A 26,968-nucleotide genomic window follows, 5' to 3' on the forward strand; every position below is an offset into this window, starting at 1 on the left:
CATGATAATGAATGTGGTGTATTTGCCTAGATCAAAAAGCATAAGCAGTTTAAGCTGATGACTCGAACTCATGAGAAGGCTCCTTGGGAGAAGCTGGAAAAACTGAGTCAGCATTGCAGCCCCAAAGGGAGAGCACTATAAATTCAGAGGGAACAAGGGCACTTACATCAGCATTTGAGATGCTGTACTAAAATTTGACATTAAAAAAAAATATGTAAGCAATAGGAAGCTGAAGTAGGTGACAGATGAAACTGCATGACAGAAAAAACAGGTATCAGCATCAAAATCCTAAATTGAAAAAAAAGAAAACAAAACAAAAAACCAAAACCACCCAAGGACAAAGACACACCCCACCCCAAATATTGGCATAACACTGTCTACATAGAGTATATAGCAAATACTCAACTTATTCTGAGTTGAGTATTCTGGGAATTTAATATTTTTAAAAAAAAATTAGAACAGGTAGGAACAGGAAAACAGTGAAACCAAATATACATATAGTGGACAAGAGGAAAAAACAGCCTCAGGAGAGTCCAAACAGGAATATTCGCTAATCAGTGTTTATGTATAGAAAATTTTAACCCTGCCTGCTCACGTGACCATTTGAGTCCAATTTTCACAAACTGAAAAAACGTCATATGAGTGTTGGGAGACTAACTTACTACTTACTAAAAATCAGTATTTTTTACCTAAATCGTTTAGATTCCTTTTGAAAACTCAGCTGGAGATCTGCCAGCCTCGTTCTAAAACCCAGGACTGACGATTCTGACAGATGGTACCTTTAGATTATAAGATTTACAATGGAAAAAAACTGAGAGGTACTTAATTCTGCTGCAATAAAGGTAATTGCAATCAAAGCCAATACAAAAGAAAAGGTTTATTATGAGCATATATTGAAAACATATTTTTGCCCTTTAAATTTACACACATCTAAGTTTAAAAGCATCTGATATACATTTTAACTTTTCATGGAAAATTGAAGATATATACATGATATTTTTAAAATTTCAAAGCTTTATTTGAAAGCAGTTTTCTTATAATACCAATTTAAAATTAAGATATTAAATTCTGCAAAACCAGAATTATTTCTGCCAGTATTACCCCACAGCTGTGTCCCATGCCCAACTAGGTAATTTTTGTAACATTGTGTATCTTGAAACTTGCAGTTAAACCTATGCAGCATGCAAACTAATGTTAACATTTATCTTATTAACACCAACGCCCAGAAAAAAAATATTTTTTAACATTGCTATTATCTGTATGTTTTCAGACTTTGATAATCTTTGTATATATTTCAATATATACTTGAAACCACAAGTAATTCTATATCGCTGTACTGTTTGGTTGAGAATTGTTAGATTTTTCAGAAACGCATGCACCATAATCCTAATACTACCTTTGCATCCATAGACTTTAAAGCACTGATTAAAACTAGCAAAGTAGGGGAGGACTTTGTAGAGTAGGGTAGATGGTTGGACTCGATGATCCCAGGGGTCTCTTCCAACCTCAATGATTCTATGATTCTATGATTCTTTTTTTACACAGCAGAATAAAAAGCATGTAGAAGATTAAACAGCGAGATTTGGCACTTGGCAGCATGGCTGCAAAATAATGTTTGAGTTCACTATTTGGTGACAAAACAGCTAAAAGGAAAAAGAAAAAAACCCAACCCCATATAAATGCTTTTTTTTACCAAAGTTACAACGTTCTTTATACTCATTGCCATTCACGAAGGTACAGCTATTTTAATACAAATATACTGTAATATATATATTATCAGAGCAGCTGAAATCTTGAAATCATCAAATAAAAGTTACCCAGTTAAGCATCTTGTTCCACATACCTTGTTTGCGTACATCCTCTACAGCAGCAACCAATTCCTCCTTGAGATCCTGGCTCTCTTTAGCAATTTGATCTCCTTTTTCCAAAAAGTTTTGAGTGGCCTGCTCTACTGAAGCAGCCAACACATGAGCCTTCTTAGAGCGCCCTTTCTTTTTGCCAGATGGTCCTTTATTGCTTGTGTTAACAAGCGTTGTTACCTTTGAGAAAGAAAAACAAGTTTTTGTCAATTTAAATGATTCTTCAACTATTAATAGCGCAATAGGTAGTCACCTAATTCAATACCCCCGCTATTTTCTTTATCCTTGAAATGATGTAATGGCCACATGTATTGAATAAAATAAAATTTGAAGTTTAAAATCCAAAGCATGGCAGCACATGCCCCAAAATAGGTTTTTCCTTTAAACATCTATTTAGTCTGGGTAAGAAAATCATAGTCAAGCAGCGAAGCACAAAAAGATAAGAAACAGGTATGGAAAGGCATTGGTGCTAAAGCATCATTTTTGTCACTGTTTTTCATTAAAAAAAAAAAAAAAAAAGAATAAGCCGATCAAATGAAAACCTAACACATATAGGTCAGAAACCACTCAAAATGCAATAGTCCCTTGAGATAAGTTCCATCAGTTATATTCAAGTTGTGACAAAAACATTGTGGATATTTTCCAGACATTAAGGAATGAATAGCTCCTGCTGCAAAGATTATACAAGTTAAAACTATTCAGTTTAGTTTTGCTCCAGTGTATTTACAATATATTGGCATAAGACAACAGCAGATAGTGAAATGATCAAACTTTCTCCCCAGAATTTAAAAACAAAGAAAATCTGCTTCCATGTTGGTAGAATCTCCTAAAGGAATTCCTTAATGAACTGTCAATAAACTGATTGCAAACTTTATTCACAAAGCTTAACAATACACCACAGCGGACACCACAGCGCACACCACAGTTTTTTGCTGGACCAAAAAATCCTTCTATCATAGAGCCATAGAACAGTTTAGGTTGGAAGGGACCTTTAAAGGTAATCCAGTCAACCCCCCTGCAGTGAGCAGGGACATCTTCAACTACATCAGGTTGCTCAACCTGTCCATCCTGACCTTGAATGTTTCCAGGGATGGGGCATCTACCACCTTTCTGGACAACCTGTGCCAGTGTCTCACAGCTTCATCGTAAAAAAAATATTTCTTCCTTATATCTCTTTTAGTTTAAAACCATTACCCCTTGTCCTGTCACTACAAGCCCTGCTAAAGAGTTAGTCCCCATCTTTCCTATAAACCCGTGACAGTACTGAAAGGCCTCAATAAGGTTCCCCCTGAATCCTTCTCTTCTCCAGGTTGAACAACCCCAACTCCCTCAGCCTCTCTTCACAGAAGAGGTGCTCTAGCCCTCTGATCATCTATGTGGCCCTCCTGTGGACTTGCTCCAACAGGTCCATATCCTTTCTCTGTTGGGGTCCCCAGAGCTGGATGCAGTGCTCCAGTTGGGGTTTCACAAGCAGAGAGTAGAGGGGCAGAATCATCTGCCATGCTTCTTGTAATGCAGCCCAGGATAAGGTTGGGGTGTAATGTGGCCCTCCTGTGGACTTGCTCCAACAGGTCCATATCCTTTCTCTGTTGGGGTCCCCAGAGCTGGATGCAGTGCTCCAGTTGGGGTTTCACAAGCAGAGAGTAGAGGGGCAGAATCATCTGCCATGCTTCTTGTAATGCAGCCCAGGATAAGGTTGGGGTGTATCACTCCACCAGTAAAAGGCTGCCTTTCTGTAAAACAGGAATACTGTATCGGATATCACCAGGTGTTAAATACATGAAAAAATAGCAATAGATCCATAACAGTCTGGGATGCAATTGACCCTAGCCAGGATACAAAGCAGTGACGTTTTGGTGGGCTAAGCCAGAAATTTACTATAAGAAAATAAAAACCTTTGCAATAAAGACAGTGCACTATAAAGCAAAAGATTTCAAAATGAAATATAAAAATTTACTGTCATCTCGTCCTTATTACAAGAAGTATGAAAAGGTGTGTGGTACAGTTGTGGCCAAAGAACCTTTTGTTATGCTCTTTGTGCTACATTTTTTCCTCATTGAGCTAGGGTTTTTTTTTTTGTCAGGTCACATATAAAAACTATGAACAATGGAAGAATTAAAAAAAGAAGGAAAAAAAGAAAAAAAGAAAAAAAATTATATTATCAGGGCTTGAAAACACCATATGCATGGATGTACTGGGTGAAAACAATGTATTCCAGAGTGTTATTTCAGGAAGGAGTCGGCCTGGCTACAGGAAGGTAATATTCTTCCATCATCTGCATGCTTTCTTTCCACTGTTTATATCTAGAAATAATATTTTCGTTGCTAGTTTTCCCTTGAAATTATTCTTCATAAAATTTCCTGAAGATCCTTTTGTGGTTGATCATTGTCTATTTAAGGATTTTAGAATTTTAGAAATAAACAAACTAGGTTCACTCTGTAACCTAACTCAGTTTTGGCAAATGGAATGGATTTGTCCAGTACATCATAAGAATGACTAAGAAAAGCTTTCACGTGCACCAAGCAATAAAATTGTTTAAGCATATGCTTCCCATAAGAAACCTGAAGATTAAGAGAATAATGTCAGAACTTGATCTTCATTATTTGGACTTATTGAAAAAACTTCAGAATAGATCACAAAGTATAGAAAAGAAAAAGATCTGAAGTGAAAAAAAGGTGGTCAATAAACTAAGTCCAATGAGACTATTTAATAGATCTCTATTAGGTAAATGCACGGATCAATAGCTTAAAAAAACAAAAAGCTCAAAATAGCACAAACACAGAGAAGCTGTAGCTGGCAGAAGAACTACTGAAGTCCTGGGAAGACACAGAAATTATTTCTGGTGCCCTAAAATTGTATTTTCCCATCAAAAATCATCAAAACCACTGTTACTGGATTGTAAGTCTGCAAGTCTGCTCCTTCTGTGCACAATTCAACTATTAGGTGGAATTGTTTTCACCTAACTTCACCTACAAAAAAGTTACACATCTTTTGTAAGATCACCTACAAGTACGGAGCTAATGCAGTCAGTGAATTGGAATAGGGATCACAGCTGCCATAGAACACAACAAATGCAGATAGACAGTCAATTAGATATCATTGAAGAGGAAGGGAACCTAGAAAATCAGATTGAGAACAAATAAATAGGTATTCGATTGCTAAATTAAGTGACATAAATCCTGAATAAATATTTTACTATGATAAACTCCAAAATGTTTTGGTGGTATATATAAATATGTTTTCATATATATAGATAGATATAGAGTGAACATGTGTGCGTGCTCTTTTACAAAATGTTTCTACATGTTGGATTTATTATTACAGCAATGGTATCAGCAGAACCAATAAACCATTTTACATACAGCCCTCATAATGCAACAACTATCTCCAGGCAATTTGAAATAAAAAGTACTTAAATAGAAAAGTACATATCCTGATTTAATTTACACCATGTTGACTGAAAAGAGGCCTTCCTCTCAAAAGAGATAAGTATGAGGCAAGTCCTGCAAATATACATTTCTTGAATGGGTAAGCATGTAATATGCAAAGGAAGAATAGTACGTATTCATACATACATACATCGATTTTGATCATGTGCATTTTGTTTAACGGGAACTGGCTGGTCATCCGTTATCACTGAGCCAGGTATCAGCAACCCAGACTGTGGAGAGTGTTTTGCTGAATTCCTAAGGAGGAACTAGTTAGGACACGGGCACCTTATGCAGCAAGCTCTGGAGTGACTGCAAGGCCACATCAGAGGGTGCAATTAAATCAAGAAATGGGAAATAAATATTGATCTATTTTGGCCCATATACTGGGAGGTTTTTCTCTCCATATCTGTAATAAAAATAAGGAGTTTTCAAAATAAGCTAATAGTATATTTTTACAACAGAAAAAGACAAAAATATCTGTATACATTTAAAAAGATAAAAGAACCCTTCTTGAGGACAGAAAGCAAGCTGAGGGTGGTTTGTTTTCAAAGAAAGTATGTTCACAGCACTGAATTTCACGTTCAGCTTTAAATAGTGCTCTCCCTAGAACATTGGTATCTAATTATGGACACCTACAGAAATGCAAACAATTCTAAACCAACCATAAAACAATAAGAAAAGCTTATCAGAACTTCCCACAAAATACAGAAATAATTACAGATTAAAATAAACTATTTAATAGCATTTTCTTTAACACTTTTTTTTTAACATAGGGCAATTGCTTTGTCCTTTGCCAACTACTACGCAGAAATACACAAAAATCACTTAAAGGTCTCTACCAGTGCCCAAAATCTTCTCAGCAAAGAATCTCCATGTCAGAGTCTGTGTAGAGCAGATGTACATGTAGCAGGTCCTAGAGATGAACAGGAACTGGCACTGGAATAAAACCTTTCTTAATGCACTGAGTTGCTACGAGTCCAGAAGTTACATAACACAAGAAATTCCTAATTGCCACAGAAGACGGACACTTTGCTACCACTTCTTATAACAGACATGTAGAAAACAGGAACCCCGCGCGAAATATTCTCTTTCAAAACGAAAGGCTGGTGGATTCATCTTCATCCCAATTCCCTCATAAAAGTTTTGCTGCTGTTTCTTCTTATTCCTTTTTTTTTGTTTCTAGCATTAAAAAAAAAAAAAAAGGAAAAAAAATCCAACAAAAAAAGTATCTAACATGTCAATGCTCTGATTCAAATATAATCATGAAGTCTTATAAGATGTGCTAGCAAGAGAGCACAACAAGTTCATAAACGGTGCTAGAGATATTGTCTGCCAATGTACCTTTAGAAACAAAGGTTTATAAATTTTAAACAATGGAGACCGACAAACATGAAATACATGAATAGCAACATCTTACTACTATCTAAACCACAGCAATCAAATGCTAGTAGTTCGGTATTTTTTTTTAATTTTATTTTGATTCCAAAGAGATCACCTGGAACACACAGATAAGATCATTCAAATAAAAATGAAGAACAAATCTTGAGTCCAACTAGATCGGTTTTATATACATTTAAATTCAATTGAATACAATAAGAAAGTGAATGAACACCCCTTATAACTACATTGGTTACTATTCTCAATTGTTATTTTTTTCCAGTACACAGCTATTTTTAATTTAGATCTGCAATCTGAGATTAGTACAAGAATTAAGCCATACTGGGGACACTCCTTCGATCTGAAAATATTTGTCAGCTTACGTGAAACCCTAGTAGACTGCTTTCTTGTTTCTAAATATTTGAAACAGATTTAAAATTAAATGGAGAGTGTAGTTCCTAATTCAGTTTATAGAACCCCCTTCAGCAATTAAAATGACTAGTGACCAGACAAATTTCTATTTCTCTTACACTCTAGGTTAGGAACCATCAAGAGGAAGTTAGATTTTTCATATTATTATTTAAAAAAAAAAATCAATTTAAATGTTAGAAACTTTGAGATAGATCCATTTTTTCTGTGAAAACAAATTTCTTAGAAAAAAAACAAAAACCAAAAAACTCTAACATCAAAGAAATGGCTGATGTAGATTAATGAAAAAGTATTTCTCAATACTTTTATAATATATATTAATACTACAATATATAATAATACTACAAAGAAAAGGAAGAGCAATATAATCTTCAGCGTGCACCACTGGAACATCTTAACATCTGCTGTAACGTGTTCTGTGGATGAGGACAGCAGAGAGAAGACATCTATTCTAGTTCCAGCATTGTCACTCAAGTCTCTGACCTTGTACCCATCATGTTTCCTATATATGATTTAATTTCATTTTTCTATTCCAGACACTTCAATCTGCTTGGAAAATTATTCAATATGACATTCACTTAAATTAACTTAATAGGTAAAACTAATTATTTTGCCCAATCAGGGCTACAAACTAATTTAATCAAGCAATACTGTTCATCCATTTCAAAGAGTCTCATTCACAGCTCCAGAAACAAACACTGGATGTTAGTTTCCTTAAGAAAAGAAAAAGAAAATATGCACTGCACCCAGATTTAATTTGACATGTGCATCTTTCAGCTATTTTAACAAAAGTATATATTGAAAACTCTGCCATATATAATATCTTGCACGTGTAAATTCATGTCCTTCTAAAAAACCTCCACATTCTGAATTTATCAATCACTGCAAGTGTGGGAGTAAACACAAAGAGAATGATGTAGCCTAACATGGACTATTCCCAATGTACTGTTTCAAAAGTAATCTGCCTATCAAAACTAGTTAATGTGAATTTATAAGCAATGATCAATAAACTGTACACTAACTGGAATGGTTGGGTTTTATTCTCTCAAAATGAAACTGAATCATCACAGAGCAAGAGACTAAAGATTTTGCTGAAAGGCAGAAAGCAAGGAGAGGAATCATTCTCTAATCTGGGGTCAGGAAAAGTCAATTCTGGATTCCAGCCGTTACACTAACAGGTTGGGTTCTGCGTAATACACAGCCCTTACAGGAAGAAAACCACTCAAAAAATTGGAATCTAGCAATTTTTCCCCACCTTGTCTCAGTTACTTTTAAATTACACTAAATTATTAGTTAGTTTGAAATGCTAAGAAAGCAGTCTTTTCCAAAATTAGAAATAACATTCAGAAAAGTCAGCTATATTTGGAGAGAGGAAGGAGGGAGGAAGACTTCTTATACACATACATTCTTCTTATAGAGTGTATTAGCTACTTTCCCCTTTTAAAAAAGCTATATATGAACCCATAATTTAATAAAAATTGCATGATAAAAAGAAAAAAAAAATCTGTAATTTTATTAACACTATTACACCATGCTTGGGTTTTTCAGAAGTGTCTACCCAGAAGATTTTAACTGCATTCCTGTTGAAAAAAAAAAAAAAAAAAAAAACACAAAGAAAATCCAAAAATCCAAAACAAAACAAAAAACAGAAAAAGACAAGAACAAAGCTCAGACCCCATTTTTTTTGGCAGGGCTTTAAAGCTAACTGGTTTATTTTAGATATCCCACCTATGCTGGTACAAAGGAAAGAATGTCTCTATCAGCTTCTGTTACTAATTAATGCAAACCTCACCCAAAATTCTGTACAATTATCAAACATATCACTTGATAATTGCCATAAGCTCATTTGGCAACCCTATAATGATCCTACCTTTGCAATCACATGAGGGAACCTTGCTCTCTTATTTTATTAAAGAAGCTTCACACAGTTCTAGCACAGCACTCTGTTGGAGAAACAGAACTTCGCTAATTAATAGTTTAGTCCCATCCCGAATTAAGTCTTCCTTACACAGCTCCAGCGGCACAAAATAAAGGTGAGGATGTCTTTGCTAAAAGCAGAAAATTCTATTAACACGGATTTCCCTGTTGCAGAGGTCATGTGCGGGCAGGGATGCCAGAAGTGAAAGGGAATAGAGCTAGATCACATACTTCTCAAATTAATCTCCAGTCAGCAGCTACAGCTCATAGAAAAACATTCCTGGGTCTGTGAATTAAACTGTCTTCCCTACAGATTTTTGAAATGCATGGGCCAAAAGTTGAAGAATTGTAATACTGATGCTCTCCCTCCTTTCCTCAAATGCATTAGTTTCTCAAGATTTTCCATAACCACATTAGAAAATATATTCACAATTTTTCAGGAAAATATTTATATGCCTTTTGGTTTTTTAATTATTATTATACTAATCCTTGTGGTTTGTTAGTGATCACTCATCTAGGACCGATGCCTTGTTATTACACACTGGGTGATGAAAAGCTTCAGAGAAGCTTTAACCAGTCAGGTTAAGGACGGGTCAAGTCAAGAAGGACTTGAGGATACTGGTAGATGAAAAATTAGATATGAGCCTGCAATGTGCCCCTACAACCTAGAAAGCCAATTGTACCCTGGGCTGCATCACAACTGCAGCCAGCAGGTTGAAGGAGGTGATTCTACTCCACTCTTATGAGGCCCCACCTGGAGTACCGCATCCAGCTCCAAGGTCCCCAGCACAACAAAGACATGGACCTGTTACAGCGAGTGCAGAAAAGTGCCACAAAAATGGTCAGAGGGATGGAACACCTCTCCTATGAAGAAAGACTGAGAGAGTTGGAGTTGGTCAGCCTGAAGAAAAGAAGGCTTTATTGTGGCCTTTCAGTACTTAGAGGGGACTTATAAGAAAGATTGAAAAAGACTTTTTACTAGGGCCTGTAATCACAGGACAAAGGGTAATGGTTTAAAATGGAAAGAGGGTAGATTTCGATTGACTGTAAGGAAGAATATTTTTGTGATGAGGATGGTGAGATGCTGGAACAGGTTGATCAGAGAAGTTATGGATGCCCCATCAGTGGATGCACTCAACATCAGGTTGGATGGGGCTCTGAGCAACCTAGTGCAAGGTGTCCCTGCACATGGTATGGGGAGGGCACTAGGTGATCTTTAAAGGTCCCTTCCAACCCAAATTATTCTATGAATCTGTGATTCTATAATTTTTAAATCCCAACGACAAAAGCTGTTGGAGTTTCTCAGAGGGCAGACAGCAGTTATCTCTTTGCTTGTTTTTAATAAACCAAAGCAGGTTTATTAAATTTATTAAATGCAAACATTTATATTACGAAAATCATATACTTTGGTTTGGTTGTGACAGGTGAAACCAAAGTAAAGGAGTTTCTTTGAAAGATCAGTAATTATTTGCAAAAAAAAAAATCACTATTCTCCCCTACATCCTTTCCATTTTTAAGTAAATATTATTTGTGCTTCCCAGTGGCATTTCTTGAATGTGAACAGCTACAAGTTATTCCTCTCTTCTCATACACTCATATATCACCAAGCTTCTGGAAACATTCAGTGACCTGAAAAAAAGACAGTCCTGACATTTTAGTGCAAGGGCCCTTTTCTTTCTAGATATAAGGCTACCCTTCCACTCGAATGCACATCTTATTGCCTCACTGGTTATACTAATGGTATTCCCTTGGGTGTTGTTTTTCAAAACCCTCCTGTTTCCAAAAGAAGTTTGTTTCATCAAAGAAAAAAATCACTACACCTGTCTGGAAAACAAGAACTTCATTTTCCAAACTGTCTCAGGGTTGAGTTTTCTTTTTTTGTGTCCTTTGGCAGCAGGAGACCTTTCAAAATACCTTGGGAGAGAAACAGATTGCGCTATGGGTTAAAGCACTGGCATGGGTTAAAGCACTGGCATGGCTGTAGGAAGACAGGATTCAATTCCGTGTTCAAAATGAAGTAGAGAACAGACCTGAACTGGGTTTTGTGACCTTCTTCACTTTGATCATCAAGAACCGGAGTAAAAACACATGGGACTTTGCTTTATGTATTCCCAACTCTACACACCATAAACTTAATTTATGATACGGCTCATTAGGTAATCCTATTCTAACTACATTATTGAGCAAAATACAGTAGAAAATACTTTCAACAACGACTTTTCCATTCACATAAAATAGAGAGAAGAAGTTAACTTGAGTTTTTTTCCATATTGCTGCTTATTGTCTAGTACTGTAGTACTGCGGAAAAAAAAATGTTTTTTTTTTCTGTATAACACCAACATAATTGTGAACACAGAAGTTCTGCTGAGCACGATTCAGTCCTTGATATAATTCCTTTTTTTGATAATAATCTTTCTTCAATTTTCTCTATCAACTTAAGTAATTTGCCACTGTCCTTAGCTCATAAATCATAACAGCTTACATAATTAACTCTTGTAATTATCTCTGCACAATTAGCACCAGCTGTCTACCTAATTCATAAAACTGAAATTCTTTTTATATTATATATAGATATTTGAATTTTAATTGAAAAATGTAACTTTCACCTATCCACACTGAATTCCAGTGTTTTAACCCAGTCTTTTTGTACTCCTTCCAGTTCCCTTCAGTGTTTGCAAACACCTGCTGGTTAGAAGAATTAAGAAATAGGCAGACTATTCTCTCTAATGTATAAATTATTAGCTAGGATATTAAAAAATGCCAGTGACACACCTATCTTTTGGATGCAAAGTACGTAAATAACTTGGGCAACACGGATTAGAGTCAGTATATTTTAATCCAATCTATCTTGGGGACAGCTAGCTGCTCTGCTTCACGTTTCTGCTGCCAAACACAAATTCCTGAACAAATTTGCATATTTCTATTCTGTCTACATGATGTACCTTTAGGATGTAATTTAGAGATAGCAACACCATTACTGTTAATTTATATTCTTCTTATCAGTGTTCAAACCATGGGAAAAGGCTTATATCCTAGCCAATGTGAATGAATATTATATAAGGCGCTTTTAATGTTCTTCAGAAAGTATTTTAAAGTTCTTCAGCAAGTATTAATTCTCTGTGGAATTTCCTACTACTTGTTGTGTTAACAAAAAGAAGGAAAAAAACAATAAATAAAACCCCATCACACTTATTTGCCTCCTACAAATCTTCCTGAAAAATTATATTTTATACAGTAGACATACAAACCTGTATGTCATTTTCACTGACTCTCCTACAACTGAAACAAGAATTAATATCAGTTAAGTTATTAAAATGTCTCTCCTAATATATTTTTCTTCTAATTTGTAATAAATTAGGAGCCAAAATTTTTAAACTCTCCTTTTGTGACAAAGTTCTATGGTGAACTGCAACTAAACTACTGTGATGCTATTTAGAAGGCAAATAAGAATTCCAGCTTCTTATAACTCCATCATATAAGGATTACCTGGCTGACAGGAAAAAGAGATCATGTTAATATTTCACTAATGAAAGAGAGCAGATTTATATTCTTCAAGTTTCCCATGGATTCACTTGCTCATGTACAGGACTCGAGATTCCCCATACCATCCACCCAGACAATTTGCCTCAACTGTGACCCCAGGAAAAGCCCTAAATATACAGAAATGGCTTTTCAATTGCTACAGCTCACTCAACCTCTGTGCAAAGCCTGAAAAGAAGAACGCCAATTAGTGCCATTTACAGTGATGCTGCACTGTGGTGTGAACGCTTGTCAACTGGTAACAGCACTGGGAGCAAGACCATCTCATGAAACTGGCAGTATAAAGAGCAGTGTTAATTACAACATACCCTCTCCGTCTCTGTGCTGTTACAATTGCAAAACCTCTCTTTTAAGAACTGAATAAACCCCTTCCCGAACACATTTCTAGTATCTTGTTAGGAATTTTGATAATTCTAGCTTTTGCCAACCTAAAAAAACTTAAGCATGTATTTAATAAGAGTAATTATACAATGGGTTACTATCACTTTGAGAAAATAGCCTTCAACAAAACTATTGCCCTAATCTGACTCCTAAAAAATCTGCTCAATGCCTTTAATGTAAGTAAAACATAATAGTCAAATTTTAAGATTTTTCCTTCTGTTCCTAATGCACCGTGGGTCTTCTACTTGCACAAAAGGTCTTGCTCCCAGTCAAGCACAACTGCCAAAGACAGTATGAAATGCACAGATTCCCATTTTTTTCAGTTTTTCAGGTTACACCAAGAGTGTTAGGCTGTACCATTTCAAAAATTTTAGTTTATGATTAGTGTTAAGCATGTGTTTTCTGTCATCTATTTCTTCATTATGGACGTTGACACCGGTAAAGGCAAGGCAAGTTAGTTATCTCCAGATTATTATCTCCATGCAACTCACCAGTGGTTAACAACCTACAACCTAAAAAATGGTCCCTTAGACAGAAAATCATGAGGTTTCTCTTATCTCAACTAAAAATAATCAGAAAGCTAAAGTATACCTGATAATCAATAAACACACATTAAGTGGAAGTGACCTCAAAGCAGAAAGAAATCTTAACTTTCAAGTGCTGTGTCCAACGGTCTTAGCAACAACTGAGCAGTAATTGAGGATGAAGTAAATTTTTTAATTCAATAACTTTAATTTATTTAACTTATCATAGTTAATAAGTTATTGCTAGTTAATAAGTTATTACTAGTGCAACCCCACTACTTATATTTGTTGTTTTCCTTGTTAGTTAAAACAGTAAGTGTCACTAATGCCATAAGTGCATTTTCCTGTTTTTCTCCAATTTTACCAATTTTTAATTCAGGGAAAAAATATGTTACTTTCATAAGAACAAGAAAAGTTGTTATCATGTGCAATTTGATTTAAGTATATGAAGCCCTCAAGAAAAGATGCTAGCAATCTACGTGAATTATGAGAAATAAAAAATAAAAAACACTTCATTAACTCTAATTAATTCCAAAACTGAATACAGAACTAATAGTCAAGCTTAAAAATGCATAACATGCATGATGTGAGATATGTAGAGTAGCTAGCTATGTATTATTATCACAAAATTAAATTTTGCAGTACTTAAATGGTATCAAAAGTAAACTACTGGTATTATGTGGGAGAAAAACAACAAAGCGGTTTCCATTTCCATAGAGTTATCAGTATTAACCAAACAGAAATGAAGCCTCTTTGTCTTAACTACTGGTCAGCAGATCCTCAAAATCTCAAAAATAACCCAAGAAAAACACACACATCTGTTGCTGAATCAGAACCAAAAGTTAGCATATTTGTACTCATCTCCAAGTACTAAATCTTTTGAGAGCTGTACAATAAAAAAATTACCAAAAATCTTCTTAGCATCAAGCTTTCTCCCATTTAGCCAATAGTCTCTATTTCTCCCAGTTCCTCAGTAGAATAAACAATAAATTTAAAAGTTGTCTGACTCATTCAAGGAAGATATTTCATTTAACCACATGAGGGCACACCACACTAGAGTAATTCTATTCTCTAAACCGAGTTCTAATAGAACGTGCTCCTTGTAAAATCCCTGGGTTTAGTGAATTTTGAGCTGTATTATTGGATTTGTATAAGACTTGTCACTATAAACAGCACATACTTTACAAAGTTAAATTCTTGGTTGATATTTAACATACCATTTTCTTGACACTTCTTTTTGTTTTAAAAATCTGTTAACAGTCTTAAATGCAACATTATTTAGGATTTAGTTCTCAAAGAAAACCAACCACAAAGCAGGCAACAGTTGTATTGGCTAGGAGGAAAAAAAAAAAGGGGGGGGGGGGCAGGTGCTGATCTCTTTTCAGCTGATGATGTATTGTACACTTCATAAAAAAAGCAAGCACCATACCATAACTTATAAGAAAGAGTACTGTCCAGAAGACAACTGGAGCAGTCCTTTTGCTCTGTGTGGCACTAACAAGGCCTTTACCAGCATCTCCAGTTGTGGCTGCTAAAATTAAAGAAATACCCAGACTCTCCACAAGGTGAGTAATGGGACCAAGCAAAACACTAAAAAATATAGCTTGTAAGGAAAGGTTGAAGGAGTTGTGACAGTCTGCCCTGGAAAATGAAAACTGGTAATCAATCATCAGACGGGGGGGGGGGGGGGAGGCAAAAGAGTGATAGTAATTTCCTTAGTAATGGTTTACAGCTTTTTTTGCCTAATTCTGAGGTTATTTATGTTGGGGGGAGGGAGGGGCAAGGGTAAATTTTATTTCCTACCTTACTAGGTATTGCACCTAAAATAGAAGCTTTAATATTGTCTATTTTGTTTCATTTTTTTCTAATGTCTACTACATTGTGTTAGAGAAAATAACACAAGAGGATTTAAATAATCCTTAACTGGATACTAAACTAAGTTAGCAGGCAACTATAAAGGCAGGTAGGACTACATTTAAGTTTACCATAGGGAGGTTAATCTCTCCAGGCTTCCACTAGCCAGAGAAGAGAAGCTGGCATTCCTGAGAGTCCCCTCCATTAGCTATTGATGGAGCCTCGAAGACCAGCTCTCCCAGGGTAATGTAATTGTTTGTGAACTCTCCTAAATAGCATTTAAAACAATCTTATATATCACTAAAAGCCTAAGGAAAAAGATTCCCAGGAGTTTCAGTTTCAATTGATGTAAAGTACTGCAAGTGAAAGAAGCAAAATACTTCAGACATATGCAGCAAGTTAGTACTTTAGTTTCTCTGTAACAAGCAATATATCTTTTTTTAATGAAAACCTTTCCCATAAAGAACAGCAAAAGACAGAAGCAAGCAATCTTCCACTCTATTTATACAACAGATTAAATCAAAATCCCCCCCAAATGGATATTATTTATATTTCTGGGAGTTCTATTTCAAATAGTATAAAGAATAATGAAATTAACTTATTCTTTGAGTCTTTTGTTTTGTTTTCTTCTAAATAACAACCAACTGTGTAAACCGAAGAAAATTATTTAAAATTACTACCAAGAAAATGAAGAAAATATTTTTTTTCCAAGAAGACTGTTACACCTTCTTTAAGGCAAAATGTGGACAGTTTAGAGCCAATGAGAAGTGCCATGCTGGACCTTGTTCTTACCAAGGAGGGATTGGTGGGGAATGTGAAACTCAAGGACAGCCCTGGCTGCAGAGACCACGAAATGACGGAGTTCAAAATCCTTAGGGCAGCAATGAGGGTGCACAGTAAGCTCACTACCCTGAACTTCAGGAGAACAGATTTTGGCCTCTTCAGGGATCTGCTTGGTAGAGTAAACCCACTTATGCTAAGCCCACCAAAACAGCCGAGTATGAATTTGCCCTTTTTCCCCCCACAATGTTGGTCTCCAGTCTCATGTTCAATTGTTGTCTACTAGGACTGTTATGTCCTTTTCTGCAGAGAAGTGCCCAGAGAGCCCACCCCCAGCCCTTATCATGACATCAGATTACTCCATCCCAGCACAGGACTTTGTGTTGGCTTTTGTTGAGCTTCGTTACGTCTCTGTCAGCCCATTTCCTCACCCTGTTGAGGTAGTCCTCATAGCAGCCCTAGCCTTTGAGTATATCCACTGTCCTCCCAAACTGGTGTAATCTGGAAATTCATTGAGGATGCATTTCACCCCTTTGCCCAAAACAAAGACAAGACATTAAACAATATCAGCTTGGCACCAAGCCCTGTAGAACACTCCTGGCAATTGTTGGCCATCAATCACTGACCACTACTCCTGAAGTCCAGCAGTCCGCCAGTTTTTGACCTGCTTTGCAGTCCATCTATCCCCTGTACGTTGTACAGAAGTTGAGAAGGCAAAGCATGTCTTTTGTCTACAGTCAAAACCTAGTCCCTTGACAGAGCACTCAATTTCTCTCTATTGTGTACCTTTTACACAGAAATACAGAAAAGAAAGCTATCCTAAAAAATAGAGGAATACAATTGTGTTATTACAAACAAATTGTGTGAGAGACTTGAAGGAGTTTGTTGAAAGGTTGTTTTGCTTCTTTTGTGGGTTTGTTTGGGTTTTGTTTCTTTTTTTTAATATCAACTGACTGAGCTTTCAACTTATTACTATTCAACTAAAATGAGATTCAATTCTGTCTTTTGATGATCATATCAGCTACTAGAGAGTAACACCCTCATCTACTTGGGCTGGGATGGATATTACTCTTCAGTAGAACATATTCCATGCGTTAAAAGTGCACTGTGCTATGCTGGCACACAAATTTAATTTTATTTTAGAATTTTATCACTGGGAACCTGCCATGGCAGTCCAGCTTGCTAATTCAAATAGCCTATTCAGAAACAGAATTCTAGACATGGCAAAGAGAACCTTTGCAGAAACCACCTTCAGTCAAACTAGAAGCAAGTACTGGCTTTCTTCCAGGATTTGCCAGAAAAAAAATATCTCTGTATTCCTTCTACTGATCTTGATTTTTTTTCAGAAGAACAGAGAGCAGCAATGTCATCCCACACAGAATACTTCTGTCCCACACATTCCACAGATAGATCTACTTGAGTAGACATCCACAATTTTTTCCACTGTTTGTTTCAACAAAACCATGAGTAACAGATCTAATTATCCCGCTGCATATGGTACCTAAACCTTTCTAATCACCACAGAACTAGGCATTTGTCTGCCTACCTGAAAACTCAATTTAGATTTGTGGTTTCCTCCCATGGTAAAGAGATCTGATTATTTTCCACACCTGCTGCAAAAGCATCAGTCCTTCCTAACCCACTGTATCTTACCATTATCACTATCATCATCAATTTTCTGAATAGTAATGCAGTAACAATAACTTTGGATTAAACAACCATATGGAGAAGGAAAGAACAAAATTACAAATTTGAGGTGAAATAACCCTAACTGGCAGTGACAGCCAATAAAAGTCTTAGAGAAGTAAAAGAAAAAAATCTGATATATATATTCCCAGCAGTAAGTGGCAATTGGTAGAACAAAACAGCAGGTGCCAAAGAGATGGTGTTATGTCTGAAACACAGAAAGTGACATTAAGCTGGTTTTGAACTCTTTCCTGCACAAGCAAAGGCACACAAAATAAGCTTTTGTATTAATTAACATTAAAGCATATGGACTTCAGGCTGTATTTTTAACAATAAGCTATTTAACAAGGATGTCATCCTTAACAATATATAATTCCATATTACATTTTTACACTAATTATCTCAGTAGGCTATTACTGCTTAAAACTAGAAAAGAAGGTAGATTTTTTCCCCCCCCAGTTGGCTTCCTAATAGGCACCTCTTACCTGTGTTTTCTTTAATTTTGAAAAGAAAAGCCTTTGCAAAATGCCAAAATTACCTAAGATAACTGTTACAGAGAAAATACAACTGTTCTTCTACCGCTAACTACTGCTCAAGGAAAGAATGGTAGTTCTTCACAAACACTACTAGACAAGTTGAAAACCATCCAACAGTTTTTGAGGAGGCAGTTTAATTTCTTTGTCTTCAGAACAATGCACAGAGTCAGTAGAAATTTCTGTATCTCTAACTAGGAAAAAAAGAAAAGATTGACTCACAAAACACCCCAAAAATGTAAACAAATAAATCTGAATGTACAATATGGAAAGTTTCAGGCAGTTATCATAGGGAATGTGTAACACCTTGTGAAAATATTATCTGTAGTATAACCTTGGAGTATCTAGAAATTCGGAAAAGAAATATTAAGATCCACCAGTGGTAATGTTTTTTAATCACGACAGTGAAATTAGAGCAAATGATTTAAAGGACAGTCATTTAGCCAAACTAAACATCCAAATTCTTCTACTCTGTCATGTGAAAGACTGCACATTATACTGACTGCTGTTTTAAGGAGTGCATTTAAACATGAATGCATTTCCTGCGCTGTTTCTAGATAACTCATTTTCGCTATTTGCTGCAAACTGTATGAACATCATTATCAAGGAAGGAACAAAAAAACTTTTCCTTCTTTTTTTTTTTTTTTTCTATGAAGCACACAGTTCTGAGTTACTACATAAAACATTCCCTTATAAATGTAAAGAAAATTGCATTTATATAGTGTAAGACATAAATTAACCTAGGTACATTCTGGAAGGAAGTAAAAAAAGTTGATTTTCCTGTTGGATCACTATACAACCTAATTCTACATTACTGAACATCAGTTTCACTAAGATTTATCTATCAATGCAAATTCTATTGATTTTTATTTATGGGAATTATCCACAGGGATGGCAGAATGATGTGTTCAGCCTGTGATTGAAAAAAATGCTTCTTTATTGCTAATGTATGAAGTTTTGGAAGTGTCACCAGAACTTCTTGAAAAAGAAGGAATAAAAGAGGTATAAAAGCCTAATGTAAACCAACCCTGTTTATTTTGGATTGTTATAAAACTGTATTTGAGGCCAGATTTGTACTAGAAAGATTTGCTGCCAGAACTGTTGCTGATTGCTGAATCTCATCTTCAAAAAGCATGGCTTTTTTGTGCTTTGCAGGGATTTTTTTAGGCAACAGCACTGGCCCATCATGAACATGAGTCTATGACTTACAGCTGCTGATCCTGCTATACTAGCAGACCATAACCATACTGGATTTTCACTTGGCTCAAATAAATTGTCTTATTCACAAATCAGTTGAGCTAAACTAAAAGCCCACTATGACCAATTGCTGTCAATTTAAAATCAAGCATATTTTACCTTATAGTTTTGCCTAACTACAAATGGCTTAATGTACATAATAATATGTTAGTCTGCGCAAGTAAGAGCCCTTACGCAAAGACTGTATTACTGCAATATGTAGACCCTGCTTAGCATTTAGCTATGAAAAATTATGATCTTGCACTTTTTCCATTCAGTCTTAGACTTCTTCAAGGCAATTTTTTGTGGTCAACTTGACACTAAAAACACAATAATGGTAGGAAGAGTAAATGAACTTTCATACATTTAGTGCAGGTCAACACGCTCAGACTCTATTTTTACCCATTGTAACACTACACTTAAAAATTCAAGCAGGATTCTACTGAAATATGATTTTGCTCTTTTATTCATTTTTTTTTCACTTTGTCTTACGAGTATTGGCCTCAACTTCTCTAATAAAAAACCATGCAAACCTTTTCCATACACAAACTTTTTCATGACAGAGCATTAACTAGAAGGTGTTTCCTTAGTACCAGCTTTCAGGACTGAAGATTAATTGTCATTCTTAATAAATAATACCAAATAATGCAAAATTTGTAAGAAAACCTTTTAGTATTAAAAATGCCTACTTTAAAGTCTGAAGGCCCCTGTTAATTGAACTAGTTTTCCATTAAATTCTAGGTCAAATAAATGTGATTCGCTGTGTTGACAAACAGTCAGAAAGGTGGAAAGAGGTTTTAGAAGTAGATGAGGGAGTAGGATATAGAAAAGCACATGCCTAACAGATTATGTTGGGGTTTTGTTTGGTTGGTTTTAATATCTAAACTGCAAGAAAAAATACAAAACAAATCCTGTGGAATACCCTATTGAAAAGTTTTATATTGTCTACATTATATAGTGCCAGTTACTTGTATTCCTTTGAAAGCTAAATGCAGGTTAGATTTAATTAGGTCATTAGACTATATTTGACATAATTTCATTTGAAGTCTCAGTTTCATCTTATCTCAAATCACAGCTCCCAGCAAGAAGAAAGGGACTACTCAGTGCATATTAAAGCCAAATAAAACTATTAGCACTCTGAAAATCCAGAAATTATGAGATTCTTGAAATCTCAATGCTCACCATGGAAACAACCTGCATCTCTATACAAATGGGTTCAAGCCTACTGAGCAAGTTTTTTTCAGCTGGTTGGTCAGATTGTTCCTAAAGTAGGAAAACACAATCTCCAGAAATAAAAAAAAAAAAAAAAAAAAATGCTGAATTTTTCAGAAGTAATCCACAATTTTAATACGAACTCGAAAGAAGAACAATCTCACTTCACTCATCCCAGCAGATACTCACATGGGTCTGCAACACAGTGACCAGAAATATATTAACAGAATTAATAAAGTTATTAATTTGTGAGGGAAGAGTAGGAGAATTTTGCTTCAACTGTTTATTTGTTAGCCAACAAGAAACTCTGTAAAGCTTGATGAACATCTTAACAAATATCTTAACATCAGCAATTAAGAAGAACAAGTTTTAAGAGAGCAAACATCTTTCTTGTCTAGTTAGGGGTGTCCCTGCTGACTGTAGGGAGGCAGGACTAGATGACCTTTGGAGGTCCCTTCCGGCCTGGACCATTCTATGATTCTTGGAAGTATTTATATTAACTTAAGAAAGGGATTACACATATTGAATAGCAGTAAATGTTTCTTTTCAGGAAGACAAATACATCAGTGTGCAGTTTAAGCATGATTAGGAAGATTTACATTTCCTGGGTGTCATCTTCTCTTATCTAATATTCCTCTGTGTATTCAAGGTTTTTTGTTATTGTTGTTTTTAATTATTTGAAATTTTTTTACCCATGACTGTGAATACAAGCAGTGTGGAAATTGATTAATTAAAATACAATCAGCAGGAAAGGTTCCATTCTTAGGTAACAAAATCAACCCAAATTAACATTCAGCGTTATCCACCAGTACTAGACAGACAGAAACCGTTCCTATTAATTCATTCAGACATTCAGAAGAGCTAGAAGCTGTTCAGTACTAGAATAGACATTGCTATACTTTATTGTCTCCCAAAGCCTTGCTTGGGAATTCAACACTTACAGAAAGTGTGTTTTTTCTTTTAATTATATCGATTACAAAATAGGTAAGTAAGATAGACTTAAATTACATATAAAAAAAAATAGCATAGCATGAAAAGAAGTGGCAAACAGCAACAGTGAGGCAGGATCTGCCTCAAAATGACAGATTTTTATTTTTTTTAAAGAACAGAATTCACACACAGATCCTCAATATTTCCAGTATCTGGCACTAACAACAAAAATTGAAGACTATATCTAAATAACCTGATGGTTTCCTACATAGGCAAATGCAGGTGTAAGTAACATGTTCAAGAGGCTTAAATATTCCCTTTTATTTCCTAAATGAAACTGAAGTTGCAGAAAGGACATCAAGTTAAATAACCTTACAAAATTATAATAGAAATCCATGCTACAATTGCTAATTTTTTTTGCCAGAATATGAATTCAAGTAGTTAAGTATTTATGATATCTTTAATATCATCAGTTATGAATGGAAAATTGATTAATTTTAATGTTTGATTGCACAGCAAAGATTTCACATCTATTAACTTTTCAAAACCAAAATGTTTTCTTATTTAACTACAGATGCTCTGAAGGAAGTTTTTTCCCCCCTCCCATTTCAATGACTTTGAAAAAAAAAAAAAAAAAAAAGTAGCTTCAGGAGCAGCCTTGTCTTTTGCTATAAACAATCCACTCTTAAACAGCTTTATAAAAATTCCCCAATGCTGAATTTAAAAGATAGGTGCACAAAGAACTAAAAAAACAGTAGCACGGAGTCAGGGAGCAAAAAGCTCTTGAAAGTATGAACAGTCACTTTGTTGTGAGTTTGTACAGCACATGGTGCAACAGAGCTCTCAGCCACAGCAGCACTGGCTAGAAGATACTGAAGTTCAAATACATGATATTATTCATTAGGCAGATGATGCTACTGGCTGAGCATTTTGTAATGAATCACAACTTCTCTTCACTTTGACTCGGGGGCACAGCTTGCACTCAAAGATAAAGTCCCCGTTTAAAATCCTGTTACCATGGGAAGAATGTCTGCTGATTTATCTCCAGCTGATAAATTCCCTGATTTTTAAGAACGCATTATGTTGCTTATTAGTCTCAAACTTGAGCACCAACTGGGGGGAAAGCCAGACTTGATCACCTAGAATATAAGGGTCTTTCACACTAAGTGGAAGGGAATAATTTATTACCAGAATAAGAAGCCTCAGTGCCAACCTGAAACTATGCAATCTCTAAAAATAATGAAAATTAAACTCTACACAAACACACATGCACCAGGAGCACTTTCTGTGTTTGTTTTTAATACAGAGAAAAGGATTGCTCTTTCAAGAGATGGCAGGGAATTTTCACAGAAAAAGGCAAAAAACACCATGAAAACTCCCACAATATTTAGTTAAAATTTCATTGCTCATTATTTCTAATTATCAGTCTCTGAGTGAGGACAAACTTTATGGTTGTTTATTTTTGACCCAGTCCTTGATCCCAATCCCAACACTTAATACAAATCTTACAACTTTCTTAGAATAGTAGAATCTGTCAATCTTTTTCCTCTTGAAGAAAAATGCCTAGAGAATTGAAACAAGAAGAAGGTCAAAATAAGCATTGTGACCTTTCCTCTTTTCTTTATGACAAAAACCCTTAATATTATGCCTTGTGTTTGTTCACATCCTTTTTTCAGGAAATTGCTCGGATTGTAGCCATAACCTTTCACAAACCCCCAAATAATATAACTCAATAATAAAAGTAATTAAAATGTAACAGCTAGGCTCCCCTGACCCAAGATCTTACATGTAGTGATCTCTGACCATCAAAGGTCTCTATCAGTTTTACTTCCTCTTGGGCTTGTGATAGAGATTTAACTGAAATACTTCAGTTTTCAAATTTAGCAACGGACACAGGGAAGATACTGGAGAATTTAAGAACAATTTTGGTGTTTGATACGTGAATAAATGGAAAAGAAACAGATGACATAATAAGCATAAAATACAATATTATATTAATGAAATTAATTAAAACCTAAAGCTGACCACAAAGAAGCAGAGAGGACACTTGCTGCATTTGGTATTTACCTACCATTATCAATAGGGTAGAGAAAATTCAATACTGAAAATATAAAGGTATGCACAGTGAGGAAAAAACAAGGATATACACAAAGCTATCACTATTCAGAAGAGATCAAAGAGATGCTGTGAATGACTCTTTGCATGCCAAATGCTACTACTCACTGATGCTCAAAAAAGGCAAAGGCTTAACGGGAAAGAAATTCAGAAAGGGAAAAACAAACAAACAAAACAAAAAAAAAAAAAACAAACAAAACCTCAAAACCAAAACATTTTGGCACCACATGCATGGAAAGGACCTCAAAAAAATATCAAGGCTATCTCACCCCAAACCAGAACATTCCTGGCAGTGGTATGGTGGAACCATTTTCCATTCCAGTTTTGAAGACTTTGAATACTGTCCATTGCATGATTTCCTTAGGAAATTCTATTTCAATGCTTCATTAATCTTACTGTGAGAAAGCTTTTTCTGAATCTGTCTAGAATCCTCCCCTTTATAATTTAAGTCTATTGTTTCTCATCCTATCCAATATGGGCACAGAGAACAAATTGTCTCATTCCCTCTTCATGTATTTAAGAACTATTACATTCCACTTCAGTCTTCTTTCCTTATAATAACAGCTCCAAGTTGTCCAATTGTTTACATAATGTCATGTTTTCTAGACTTCTGATCTTAGTTATTGCTCTCTAGACTCCTGGTAACTGTCCAAATCTCTCCTGGAGTGCAGTGCTTAAAATGGACACCATTTGCATCTTGACCAGCACAGTCTTCCCAGTGCTGAAAAGCATGGGAGGATCATTTTTCAGGAAGGTGCATTTCTGTTCTACAGTTGAATTTAATGCATTCCTGTTCAGTATATCATGACACTTGACATGCTCAGCTATGATCCACTACCATTCTTTGCATCCTTTTCTATGGCAGGTCATTGTTGTGAATTTAAGCAGTTAATTATGCTTGACCGAGTGCAGAGCTTTCTAATTGCCTGTACTGAACTATGTTCTATATTTTCAAATTACCATCTGCAATTTGCCAAGGTTATGTCGACTCCTAAAGCTGTCTACCAGCATGCTCACAGCCCCAGCTGTAGCTTGGTGTTCTGTGCAAAAGTAGTAGGTGTATCTTCATCCATCGTCTGCACCATTAGTCAAAATACTGAAAAAATCAGAATACCAGTTGTTTGACTCACCTATATTGATAGTGAAACCTGGCAGTAAATCTCATTTCATGGCACTTTCACCTAAACCTTGGCTTCCTCCTGAGAATGCCACTTCAGACAGTATTACAAGTCTTAATGTAAAGATGTGATAACAAATTCTTCTCAGTCAAGTCTAGTCCTTGTTACAGTAGGTAAGAGCAAGAATCCACATTTCTTGTACCCTTGTACAAACTCAAAAAAAAAAAAAAAGCATTGCTGGCTACTAGGGGGTATTCAAATCACTCCTTCAAAAAAGATTCAGTGGAACTGGAAGAAAAAACTGTTGAAGAAGAGTGAGCAGAAGGTGGTATTCAAATCACTCCTTCAAAAAAGATTCAGTGGAACTGGAAGAAAAAACTGTTGAAGAAGAGTGAGCAGAGGGAGTAAATCTTCCTCCCTGCACACACAACCTTCATGAACTCTGTGTTCTCCTCTCTGCCCCTAAGTGTGAGGCTCAGGAAGTCTTGCCTCTTGCCAGCTGGTGGTTCACAGACAGTAATCTCTACACATTTATTGAGCCTTAAAATCTCCCATAATTATCTGCTGTTGGACACTGGTGAAGACAGGAGACACGGCAAAACACAGCTCAGCCTGATGGCACTTAGAAGCATCGGGTGCTTATAAAAGCATCTGTCCTTGAGGTGTTTTTTGATTTTTAACAGGACTTTGCCTGTGAAAGAGGCTGCCTGGATGTGGCAGCTATCTCACAGCACTGATAATTCCTGTGTTGGTGTGTTATAACGTCAGAGGGTTCGAAGAAAGTTTCAATGGAAGCAACTAGATTTTTTGCCACCAAAAATTTATTTCTTAGCTACCAGAGTAGTAAAAGCCATATTCAGTCCCACCTGAAAAATCTGTTTAAGAACTGCCTAGCAACTGGGTCATTCAACTCCACTGATACATTAACAAATGGTAATAAATCTGCCCAGGTCTACTATTGCATTTGATAGTGATGAAAGCAAAGACGGGTTAGAGTAGCTGAATGAGTAATATAAAACATTACTCATATGTGCAGTGGCAGGTTATGGCAACAAACACTTCTTCTGCAGCATCATTTTTAATTACGTTTTTGCAGTCTCTGCATATTTATGTACATACAGTATAATTTTTATTCTAACATCTAGAGAAATAGAATTTTAAAGCTTGTATATCTCCTAGTAAAATACACAATTAAAAAAAATCAAAACAACCAACTTATAGCTATAAAGCTAATCCTTCATAAGAGAAAGCACTTCCATTTACCCAGTGTTTGAATTATTTGTTTTTACATTTATCTATAGGAACCAATTTCTAAAAGCATATGTGATTTAAAATAATTCTAGGGATACCCGAAGAACCAACACACTAAAACTTTTATCAGCCTTATTTTTTCATTTATTTTTATTTTATATGGAATTTACTATCAGATGTTAACAACAAAGATAATGCAAATCTTTCAAATCTTGTCACACAACTATAAAAAGAATTAAGATTATATCATTTAAGAAAAATGTCTATTTATTTAGTACAGGAATGAAAATCAATGCAGGACAGCCTTATTGATTTCCACTGTCACAAGCTATAAAGAATTGGATGCTGCCTTTTTTTCTATTTTTTAACTGGCACTTGTACTTAACCAAACAAGAGCTAAAAAGAATCAGGGGACTGAAAGTTACAGTTCTTATCAAGAAGCCATCTCAAGGACATACCTGTAGTCAGGATGATACTTAAGTACATACTTAGCATTCAACAAGTACTTATAGTAGAATTTACAGGAGTTTCAGTTGTTTTCATAAATCAAGTGAATAAGAATAAACCAGTGCATTTCTCACAGTAAATCCCAAAGTCATGCACCAGAATTATAAGAAACCACGTTGTACATGAGAAAGATAGCTTCTTAGATGCAATACAAAGTTGTAAGAACTAGAAAGTAAAAATTTGAATTACTTTTAGCTCATAAACAAATGAATAGGTAGTAAGTATTACATCTGAGACAATCTAGTACTAACACTCTCTCTTTGAGTATTTATAAATTGCCACAAAATT

At 35.4% G+C, this 26,968-nt stretch overlaps 1 protein-coding gene across 3 annotated transcripts in view; it reads right to left on the reverse strand.

Moving 5' to 3' along the window:
• CTNNA2 (catenin alpha 2) overlaps window positions 1-26,968 on the reverse strand; it is a 512,036-nt gene that overhangs the window by 401,215 nt on the left and 83,853 nt on the right. For all 3 annotated transcript variants that reach the window (XM_014966825.1, XM_014966827.1, XM_014966824.1), the window contains one exon: window positions 1,844-2,039. In XM_014966825.1, coding sequence (XP_014822311.1) covers window positions 1,844-2,039 — 196 coding nt within the window. The remainder of the gene's footprint in view (window positions 1-1,843; window positions 2,040-26,968) is intronic.

Source organism: Calidris pugnax, unplaced genomic scaffold (genome assembly GCF_001431845.1).
Source record: "Calidris pugnax isolate Ruff unplaced genomic scaffold, ASM143184v1 scaffold14, whole genome shotgun sequence".
Classification (NCBI taxonomy): Eukaryota; Metazoa; Chordata; class Aves; order Charadriiformes; family Scolopacidae; genus Calidris; species Calidris pugnax.